General features: G+C 44.3%; 1 protein-coding gene across 1 annotated transcript; it reads left to right on the top strand.

The window, feature by feature from the left end:
• On the top strand, window positions 1-4,870 carry LOC104009479 (olfactory receptor 2G3). Its single transcript, XM_009461484.2, has 2 exons — window positions 1-91; window positions 3,900-4,870. Exon 2 carries the CDS (start codon window positions 3,959-3,961, stop codon window positions 4,745-4,747), a length of 789 nt encoding a protein of 262 aa, XP_009459759.2. The 5' UTR covers window positions 1-91; window positions 3,900-3,958; the 3' UTR covers window positions 4,748-4,870.
• Window positions 4,871-11,681: the final 6,811 nt, after the last annotated feature.

Raw genomic sequence — 11,681 nt, 5'->3', positions numbered from 1 at the left:
ATACGGTGCTAGGGGAAACTCTCTAGACCATCCATTTCACCACTGCCTTCCCACTCCACCAGCCCTTGGGAAGTCATTTCACCAAATATAGGTATTTATCCTCCTTTTTCCAAACAGGGAGATCAATCGCTCTCCAGAAATGCCGATTCCTCTGAGCTGAATACGGAGGAAGCGTTATTTCCCTTGTGCTCTGAAAATGACTATTTTCTGTTGTTAACTATGCAGAAAGTTAGTAGCTTAGACCTAGATAACTAAATTTTGGACATCTGAGGAGGATTTGACCTTATGAGCTGTATCAGATTCTGCATCTCCTGATGTCTTCAGACCAAAATTGGAGTATGAGTGTGTTTCACCCTCACAGAAGTCATTTGGCTCAAAATAAGAATAACTGGATAAAATTTCACGTTTATACAATCCTCTAAAAATCCCACAAATCCATTAAAATATTTGGCCTCTTGAGATTTGAAGTGCAACATACGGTTCACCAAGTCTTGAACAGGCAATTTTAAAAACTTTTACCAAAACTACAATTGTTTATGACTTAAATACTTAAAATCATACTTGGGCTTGTGCTTACAAGAAGTAATTGCAATGCTACCTCTGGGACCACTTCCCTTTGGCATTTAAAATTGGTTATGGTGTCTCAAAAGGGAAATTTTGAAATGTGATTTCAATTCCTCCACTACTTTGCTATCGCTTTGAATGAGTTAAATCTTTGTAAAGGACTAAGCCACTTGGCATTTATTTCTTACCTAAAAATATCCAGCATTACCGGAGACTGGACAAGGGGTGTCTGCAATTTTCTTTTGTGTATTCTGCTAGCAGTATTCCTGTTATTGGATGAGTTTCAACCTTCTTGCAGATCGGACGTTTTCAGGTACAGAAAAAACATTCTTTAATTTTACAAATCTTGAACAGAGATATGTCAGCATGATTTCAAGGTAATTTAGTCTATACGAGAATTTATATAGGTCCAAGGCATGTTTGCTGATAGCTATGCCGTGATAAGATAATGGTTTCTCTAAGAAACCTTTTAACCATGAGCAAAGCATTTAGCTTATTTTTGTCTACTTTTTTGCACCTCTAAAACATAAATGACTCTCATCCTTCAAATGGCTTTGAAATCAAAAGATGTAAAGTTCAGAGCTTGTGCTATCTACTAATGCGAATAATATAAGGAGATGATTTGGAGAAGGAGGTAAGTGATCTAGAAGCACAGACCTCAAGTCCGTGGAACTTCTTGTGAGCCACTTGGGTCTCGGATACTCCAAAGTAGAAAACTAAATCCTATAGAGAATCCCACTCTAGTTATTTATACTGTTCTTGTGGTTTAACCCCAGCCAGCAACTGAGCCCCACACAGCCGCTCGTTCGCTCCCCTCTGGTGGGATGGGGGAGAGAATTGGAAGAGTAAAAGTGAGAAAACTGGTGGGTTTTAATAAGGAAATGTCTTAATAAAGACAGTTTAATAGGTAAAGCAAAAGCCGTGCACGCAAGCAAAGCAAACCAAGGAGTTCATTCCCTGCTTCCCATCGGCAGGCAGGTGCTCAGCCATCCCCAGGAAAGCAGGGCTCCGTCACGCAGAACGGTGACTTGGGAAGACAAACGCCATCACTCCAAACATCCCCCCCCTTCCCTCCTTCTTCCCCCAGCTTTACATGCTGACCATGATGCCATATGGTGTGGGGTAGCCCTTTGGTCAGCTGGGGTCAGCTGTCCCGGCCGTGCCCCCTCCCAGCTCCTTGTGCCCCCCCAGCCTCCTCGCTGGTGGCCTTGACTCTGTGTAAGCACTTCTCAGCAATAACTAAAACTTCCCTGTATTATCAACACTGTTTTCAGCGCAAATCCAAACCATAGCCCCACACTAGCTACTGTGAAGAAAATTAACTCTGCCCCAGCCAAAACCAGCACAACTGTAGACAGAGGAAATTTCCCTTCTCGCTCCCAGAGGCTTACAGTTTTCAGATCCTGAAGGATGTTTTTTAATGTGGTATGATATTCATCAAAAACATTACCACAACTGGTTTATTGAAGGCAAAATTTAATTGTTCTTTGCCTATGCCATGTAGTTATGTAAATTATAAATGCCTAAACAGAATCAGAAGTTGAATGTAGCTGTTTATGTTGGCACAGGCTTTAAAATGGTTGTGCGTATATGTGCTTCAATGAGAGAAAGACGTCTCTCGTAAGAAAGATGCTGAATTTCATATGATTCAGGTTCTTATAGTTGACGTTGTAACTGATAGAGTCCACCTAGTCTAGAGAGTTCATGTCTTGAATCAGAATTGGATTAATCTCTTTAAACATCAGGGATCAAACCCATCTCACCAAAATTTAGGTCTTTACATATGAGCTGATTGCCACATTTGCACAGGTGCCAGTGAAAAGCTAGTTGACGCAGTCGATAAAAGTCTTCTGCAGCTCTTTTTTCTCAGATGTGCTTGTCCCGTACAGATGTCTTGGATACCACAGTGTACGTAAAATGGCAAGAGGCAAGGATGCTTCGGCATCTTAATCCTTCCTTTCAAGTCAGGAGGGATGCATAATTGCTAATTCAGGTTGTGAGAGTCTGCTTGGTCTTAAAAACACAGGATAGGATTCAGTTTCAGGTTAAGGCATCAGATTTAGGCATCTACATATAAACATTTATATGTAAGTTATACATCTAAATTTGTGTCATGAGTGAGGAATAAACCAGGTGTCAAGGTTAAGTCCAGAAGGCTACTCAGGTTCTTGGGAACAGCTGAGACGTTGAGATAGCTAAAGTTATCACCTACTAGCTACTAGTCATCTGAATCGCCCTTTAGAGTCCATTGACTGTATCAACTAGGCATCCAAATAATTTGTTCAGCCGTAGCAGTCTGGTACCACTTGAGACATCCTGGTGTGACCTGTCATTTGTCCAATTTTCATTCCAGAGGAGCGCAAGCCCTCCAACATCCCTGCATCAAATATGACAGCCGCCTTCAGATGTCTCAGATACCCTACAGCATATCAAGTGACATTTATTAGTGTCTTCCACAGCATTATTAATGTAGGCATTCCGCTACTCTCCTTTTACTGCAGGATCCAGCCACTGTGACCACATACTACTCAGAAATTTAATGTCATAGTAAAGCCTTAAAACATCTTAGACAATACCGCGTAAAGACAGAACATGAACAGTAGGTGCTATAATGATGAGAATGCCGTAAGATCCTAGATATACGTTAAGGTGGTTGGACATATTTAATTTGTTAGATGTGGTCTGTGTGCTGAATTTGGACTTTATTGCAGGAAAAGGATACAGGTCTATGGATATTTGTCCAAAAGAGCAGATCTGTGTCATAATGAGAGTGTCTGAAGGATTGTTGCACTCCAGAAGTCTGTTTCGTGTTTCTTCCCATGTTAGGAAAGGATATCGAGAACTGGGATTTTAACACATGGTCTTTTGATCTAACATTGAATTTTGATTTTCTAAAGAAGATGGTAAGTCTGTTGGGCATTAAAATGTGTATAAATTAGGCATTCTTCTGCTAAATCTGTGTAATTAGGCCACAACCAACATGAGCAGGGGTTCAGCTAAATGCACCATGAGAAAACTTTCTCAACATTTTCTCATTTCTCTGGTCATCATAACCGATAATATAAAATGGATGCCATGTTGTGTCTGGTACAGTATTTTCCATGGCAGATTCTCTCCCCGTCAGAGAAAAATATAGGCTCTTGTCACACTTACCTTGCAACACATTTGAGTTGACTTTGTTACTATTTCTTATCTTGACAGTTAAACCACTGGACTAATAATGGCCAGGGAAAACCAAAGCGTAGTGACAGAATTCATCTTTCAAGGCCTTTCCTCCCAGCCAAGGACACGGACTGTTCTTTTCATAGTGTTCCTGGTTTTTTATCTGTTCACAGTTGTTGGGAACATCACGATCGTTACGGTGATCAGAGCTGATTGCCAGTTGCAGTCACCCATGTACTTTTTCCTTGCCAACCTGTCCTTGTTGGATATCTGCTACGTCTCCAGCAACATCCCCCAGATGCTACTGAACTTCCTGACCAAGAAGAGGACCATCTCCTTCTCTGGATGTGCTGCTCAGATGTATTTCTCTCTGGCTTTTGGCATGACAGAGTGTGTTCTGCTTGGGGTCATGGCCTATGATCGATATATGGCAATATGTCAGCCCTTGCGCTACACCACTGTCATGAACAGGAAGGTTTGCATTCACATGGTCGTGGCTTCCTGGACTAGCAGCCTGCTGTGCTCCATGGTCATCAACAGCCTCACCTTGCGGCTGCCCTTCTGCGGGCCTGACATCTTGAACCATTACTTCTGCGAAGTGCCAGCAGTGCTGGCCTTGGCCTGTGCCGACACTGCCCTCATGGAGTTGGTCATCTTCATTTTCAGCATCCTCATAGTCTTCATCCCCTTTCTTCTGATCATCACCTCCTACGCCCATATCCTTTTCACCGTCTTGAAGATTCAGTCTGCCCATGTGCAATCCAAGGCCTTCTCCACCTGTGGATCCCACCTGATGGTGGTAACCATATTCTATGGGACAGCCATCTTCATGTACATGAATCCTATGTCAAGGCCTCCACAGGACAGGGACAAAGTGGTTGCAGTGTTTTACACCATTGTAGCCCCAATGCTGAACCCCCTCATCTACAGCCTCAGGAACAAGGACATGAAGCGTGCCCTGAGAAGGGCAATGAATAGACCCAAAGCCCTGTTTATTCAAAGGCTTTTCAGGGATTGGTAGTATTGCATGAGTTGAAACAATACTCAAATGTGATTATTTCTCTACCTGCAATTGTCTGAGACTTATTTTTACAGAGACTGAGCTGAAATCATAAACATACTTAATTCAACAGCACCTAAACAAAAAGACCTTGCATACAAATAACTTTCTAAATAACATTTGGGATTTGGCCTAAAACCCAGGGGCTAAATAAAGACATTGCGACTTCAGCCTGCCTCACTCTGGCAATTCATTTAACATAGAAGTGGAAAACGCCAAGAGCATCCTGACAAGAAGGAAAGAAAGAAGAAAAAAGAAAAAAATAGGTAAAGAACTGTGAGAAAAATTAAGTGCGTCATATAAAGCTTAAAATGTATTTTGCTTCTGAAGGGTTTTGTAATTAACTTCGGAGCATGCAAACATTGAAGTTACGTTGCAAACATGAGCTGCTACTGTGATTTCTCTTCAGACCTGAAGATTTCTCAACATCTGTTATGTTGGTTAGCAAACAAAACTGCCATCTTCTCCAATAAAGGGTGCAGTTGTTTGTAACTAATATTTATCCCCTTGCGCTGTGAGCTTTTTCTCAACCCTGTTTCCGTAACCCGCTTTGCTCCCTCTGTAACTGATTTCTGCCCCTCTGAATTCCAACTTCATTTCAGTCCAACTCTGGGTCCTCACGGGCCAAGATCCTTCGATTTTATTTTGTCACGTGGACAGCTGACAGTAGATTATTTTGTTTTCTGATTTGAGTAAGGCGTAATCAGACATGAATGTCAGAGAGGGGTTTTCTTTCTGTAACTGAAAGACAGAGCCTTAGGTTTTAAGTAACGCAGGCAAGATGAAGAGTATTTCAGACCTCCTGAACTTACTGACAATTAAACTAACCTTTGTAAAGATGTGCTTTGTACTCACATGCAAAAGAGGTGGTTTTGCTCCCCACCCACTAGCTTTCTCAGTCATGGACGACTGTGCATCCTCCTTTCTGTGGTGTGGGTTTATCTGTTACTCATTGACATTATAGCCAAAATCCAGATGCCATTGGATGCCATTGTAATTCCAATTTTATATCTGAATCCCCCACTGACTACAGGGGGAGAACACCTCTCCACAGACTGAGCAACCTTCCTTATGTAGACATATTTTGGTGACTAAAGTTGGAATAATTCAAGCCTAGAGAAACCCACAGAAAGTCCTTCCCCGGTGGACTTCAAAGTCTAAATAAACAATGCTTGAAAAGAAAGCAACAACAAATCGCTATGACATCTAAGACATGTACAGCCAAAGCAGGTAGGGCATCTTTAAAGCCAAAATCTTGTCTTTCCCCTCTAATTTTGTAGTCCAAACTGTTCTGCTCCAAGAAATATCCTCCAGCCTTGTCTCTTTTTCCTTCTGCCTGTCAAATAAAGTCACCAGAAGCACCTGAGGGAGGTATCAGGACAACTAGATCTAGCGTATGGAAAGTTATAACAAAGCATGGTGGGACACAGCTGACTTTCTGATCTCTAAAGATGAGAGTCATCTCACGTGTTTTTAAAAATCTGGAGTGAAGCATCTAAGTCTAAGCTAGCTCCCAAGGCTCCGAGGTGGTCCGCTGGGCTCCTTGTACAGTGGGCAGAGAAGCTCATCCCGTGCTATGGTAGGTGTCTGAGAAAGTACCAGTGAGTTGTCTATAAACGAGGGGAAAAGAATCACGTTCATGAAGTCAGTGAGCTAGACATAAATTGGTTTGCTTGATATCAAGCAGCAATGCAAAACATTCCTTAACCTGGCTGAAGCGGAGGCGGAAAGGCTTCAGAAGGGTATTGAGAGGGCACACCAGTGGCGAGCGCTAGGCGTACCCCCAGCTGGTTTGCCAGATGCGTGTCTGGAAAGGATACCTCATTGGTTTCTGAGCTGCGGGAGAAACCTGCTCGTTCACAGCCAGCGTCAGACTGAGGGAAAGCTGTCCGAATTCTACAGCCGTAATAAAGAAAAGCACACCAAATCCAGACTGCTGGCAGGACAAGATGTTGTCTGGCTGATTCGTGTGTGAATGGAAGACTAAGAAAGCAATTCTCACTTTAATATCTTGGGGTTTTTTCAGAAAAGGGTAGTAATGAGATTGATATGCTTGAATAACGTGCTTGGAAAAAATGTAAAATACAAATAAGCTGTTACAGGCATCTGTGATCTGGTGCTTGTTTCTGCCTCTCTGTCTGTCCAGGAAAAGTGGCTTTTAGACACCTGTTTTAAGATGATTCTAACCAAGTAGTTTTTAGACTACCAGAGTTAGGCAGGATGAACTTCAGCTTTTATAAATGCAGCTATGCCTGTAACCTTACAGGTATGCAAAAACTCTCTCCCCACCTCACCCAGCGTGACTGAGGTTTAACAACACACCTGAAAATGACAGTTGTCCCAGATACACAAATTTGTAATTATAATTTTGTGGTGTACATTCTTTTTTTCATGTTTGCCAACACAAAACAACCAACCTTAATAGGCAGGATTTGCACCGATGTGGTTTCCTCTGCAAGCTGGAAGAAAGCGGAGTCCCAGCAGAAAGTAAAGGACGTTTTTTTTCGGCAAGATTGGTGCTTCTTGTCCCTGCCTAAGGAAGATCACAGCAGCGACTAGAAAGGTATTTTGAGGGAGATCGGTGCATCCTGACCCTGCCTGGAGGTTGAAGTGTGGAAAATGCAATTAGTGAACAAATGCCAGTCCTTAGCCAGTATCCTGCACACCAGGAGTGAGCTTACACCCGTCCTGCGCAGGGAAGGACCAGACTAAGGGGTAGTGTCAGCCCTGGCTCTTTACACTGCTATCGAGCACCAGCATCTGGAGGTGGCGTTCATGGGTCTGAGCCCAGAAACCCACCCCAGAGAGAGAGGTCTGGGCTCTCTTGCGGCTCGGAGCAGGGCACATGGCCCCAGCTGTGGCTCTTGCCATCCGAGCAAGGGCAGGGAAAGGAGAAAGCTTATTTAGTGTTGTATCTTCAACTACTCCCTTACTCTTATGCCATGTAAGATATAAAACATATGAGGACAAACTCCTTGCTTGGGTATTTGGGCAGATCGCTGTCCCCTGGGGGAAGCTCACATGCCAGGTGTCTGTCCCTGCTGCTATGTGCCACCTTTGAGGGTAGCCAGGGGAAAGGTTTGGGTCCGACGTCTGGCACAGGTCCTTGCTGGGGTAGGACGTATTGCCACTTTGGCGAACGACTCATCCTTCACAGCCCCAGCAGGGATGTGCTATGCTGGCGGATATTCCTGCTGCTCAGCACCATCCCAAGACCCTCCAGCCACCTACCAGGAGCATTAGCCTTGAATTAAGCCAGCTGAGCTAACCCAGAATTGAGTTTGGACTTGGTGGGCTATGTACTGGAGAAGTCTGCATCTCCTGCAGAGCCTTTTGGCATAGTGTAGGTGAACCCTTGGATAGATGAAGCCTTTAGCAGGTAAATACAAAGATAAATATAAAGATATTTAGTGCAGAGTAAGCCAGAAAAGGGGAAATGTAGCCAGATCCAGACACCAGCCTTTTCCTAGGCCAGCCCAGGTTCCCACCGCACCTAGAGGACTCTTTACTTTGTAAAAATATTCTTTGCATGAATGAAAGATAGGAAAGATAAGGCAAAGATAAAGTATCTGATTAGCAAAGGCAAACAAATGCATATGAACTGTACATGTAGGGAGAACAGGAGATTTCTTAACCCTTAACGAGACTAAAGAGGCCTTGTCTAGCAGTGAGTGGAGGCAACAGTCATAGCATGACCCACTGGAAGCCTCTCAAAGGCCTGAACTCCAACATCATCTAAGTTGTTAAATCTATTTCCATCACAAACTACACTACTCCCCTTCCCAAAACAAGGAACTCCCCCTGGGGGCCAGCCACCCAGCAGTCACCAGCTTAACAAGCCCTTCTGGGCATCGTGAAGAAGCCCCTAATGATCTTGAAACCTTCTTAGACAGCTCATAGTAAAGGTACCTCATTCCTCCTAACAAGCCCCTGGGGGACAACTTCACAGACACTAAGGAGAAGGAAACTTTCCTCTTTGTTAAAGGCGATGAGCACTTCTAAAGCAGTTTAGTTTGTCACAGCTACTCCACACCCTGAAGTTGGTGGTTGGAGAGTTTATGGGTTGGCATACACCTCTCCAGTCCTCCACTCAGTTGGTACAGAAGTTACCACTGGCGTTTGAAGGATAACAGATCTGTGCATCACACCACCAGCAGCAGAGAGAGCAGCTGCCCCTGGCCAACAACTTCTGGTTGGCAGAAGTCACTCAGCAGCTTGCTTGGGACATCACAAGGGGTCCATCAACAGCCAGAGCCATGGCAGATGATGAACCAGATTCAGGGTTTATCCAGGGGGTCCAGTGAGAAGCAAAAGGAGATGTGGCTGGAGACAAAATACAACGTATGTACATTTTCCCATCCCAGAATAAAACTATCTACAGCAAAGGTCCAAGATCCGTCCAGGGGACAGATGTAGCCAGGCACACCTACAATGTGGTGTAGGGAAGGCCTGAAGGCACACTTAAATGGAGGGTCCTAGTCCATGGGAGGGGTTAGAGTGCACGTGGTGGGGCAAGAAAACACCAGATGAGGTTGATCAGGGCCACTATGACCTATTGTTGCCATCAGGGTCCTGACCCAAATGAACTACCCCAGTTCATGGATGCTCACCGTGCTGGTGGTTCTCGGTTGCTTTCTGCTGCCTGAGGGGCTGAAGTTTGTGAGGTGGTCTCCGTAGCCAGCTCTATCAGTAAAGGCACGGTTTGATCTGCAGCCATCCAAGGTTCATCCCGGTGCTTGCCCTCCATCTCCTTCCACTGCACAAGTCAAAGCACAGTCCTGTCTGCTGCTGCGTTGCAGCCTCGCATCTCCCTGAGACACGCTGCTGCTTAAAAACAATTCACTTCGATAGGGTATTGAATAACATTAATACGCTAAAAATGCTAAATGTTGTGAAAGATGCTATCAGTCCTAGTGAATTCACCATTCACACAGGCCAACGTCTTGGCAGGCTTGGGGAGTTTGTAACCTCTCACTTCAGGCTGGGGAAGGGGACATTAGCACCTTACTTCTCTTAAGGGAACCTCTTGGAATCGAGCGCTTGCCTGAATCACCAGTGGGGTGGTGCAAGGCGTGAGCTCCTCGATGCGACCTGGAGCGAGCCCGTGTGAGCACGGGGAGAGTCGAGAAACACCGAGCACCAAGCAGGGGTCTGCACCCTCAGGGGAGTCTCGCATGAGGAGAGGCTAAGCAATAGGATGGCTGATGAAATTCAGCATATCTATACATAAAGCAATGCACGGGGGAAATACAAAGCATTAACTTCAGGTCAAACCCCCAGGTTTTGTACTTGATCACCATTTCGTATTCTGCGCTGAATTAAGCAAATGGAAAAAGTGCCTCTGGCTCTTAATGTAATCTAGAGAGGAAAACTTATTTTAAGGAAAGACTCAAAATGAATTTGAACAGGTCTTTTGATGTGTTCTTTACATATATAGAAAACTATATTCAGTTCAAGGATATGAAGTTATACAGTTACTATCCTGGAGGCTAGTGGTGGTCAACAAATAACTTAATGACACATTTTATGATTCAGCCTAAAAATATTCAGATATATAACATACGTTTGTTCAGAATTAATAAAACTTTATATTTTATCATGGCTTTTAAAGTATTCTCCATATAGTACTGCACATTCAAATTCATGCTCACTTAGCGTACGCACCAAGCATTCTGGAAATATGGTTTGCAGTCAGACTGCTTAACAAAAATGGAAAATAGAAACAAATAGTTCTTGTTAACCAAAAAAGAGTGATGGCTCTAAGTAGCTGCAAATATTTTGAATTGAATTCCAGCTACTACACCCTCAGCAAGGTCATAGATGATACAGACTTGGGAGGAATGGCTGGTACACCAAATGGTTGTGCTGCCATTCAGAGAGACCTGGAAAGGCCGGAGAAACAGGTCGAGAGGAACCTCATGGAGTTCAACAAAGGGAAACGCCAGGTCCTGCACCCGGGGAGAAATAACCCCAGGCACCAGTAAAGGCTGGAGCGCGACCAGCTGGAAAGCAGCTCGGCGAAGAAGGGCCTGGGTGTCCAGTGGGACACCAGGCTGACCATGAGCCAGCCCTTGTGGCAAAGACGGTCAAAAGCCTTCTAGGCTGCATTAGGAAAAGCATTGCGAGCAGGTCAAGTCAGGGAGACCACACCTGGGGTGCTATGTCCAGGTCTCAGCTTCTCAGTGCAAGAGAGACAAGGACGTGATGGAAGAGGAGCAGTGAAGGGGATTAAGGGACTAGAACTTCTCATACCAGGAGAGAGCTCAGATAGTTCAGCCTGGAGAAGGCTCAGCGGGGAATCTTATCACTGTGTGTAAATGCCTGTTGGGGGGGCGTAAAGAAAACAGAACCAGACTCTTCTCAGTGGTGCCCAGTGAGAAGACAAATTGAAATACAGGGAATTCCATGTAAACATAAGAAAAAGCTTTATTCCTATAAGGGTGGTCAAGCGCTGAAAGACCAGAAAGGTTGTGGGGTCTCCATCCTTTATTTATCCAATAAAGATATTCAACACCTGAGGGGACACATTCCTCGGCAGCCTCTCTGGTTGACCTGGCTTTGAGCAGGTGGTTGGACTAGGTGATCTCCAGAGGTCCCATCAAACCTCAGCTATCCTATGATTCTATGTGAAGATCCAGATCGTCACCATCTCTGGCTCATAGATGTACCTTTTACCTTGATTATTGCATGGGAAGTAGAGTAACTGGGCAAGAAGTTTGTACCTGAGACAAGACTGATGTAGCTATGGTGGTGGGCACAGTTTGAGAGCAGACTAATTAATTTTTCAACCCTAACATATGAGGTGCCAAATGGTTTTGAAGGCAACAGAGACCTGCATGAAACATTCTCCTTAGAGAGAGAAAAAAAGGAAAATAATATAACATCAGATTGTCTT

The sequence above is a fragment of the Nipponia nippon genome, unplaced genomic scaffold (assembly GCF_047370975.1).
Source record: "Nipponia nippon isolate SJK-2023a ecotype South Korea unplaced genomic scaffold, ASM4737097v1 scaffold_10, whole genome shotgun sequence".
NCBI lineage: Eukaryota > Metazoa > Chordata > Aves > Pelecaniformes > Threskiornithidae > Nipponia > Nipponia nippon.
The sequence above is the reverse complement of the archived record's forward strand: the minus strand, read 5'-3'. Positions and strand labels throughout refer to the sequence as shown.

Excerpts from the sequence above, each read along its gene's own strand:
- LOC104009479 (XM_009461484.2), top strand. The coding sequence starts at position 3,959 with ATGTACTTTTTCCTTGCCAACCTGTCCTTGTTGGATATCTGCTACGTC.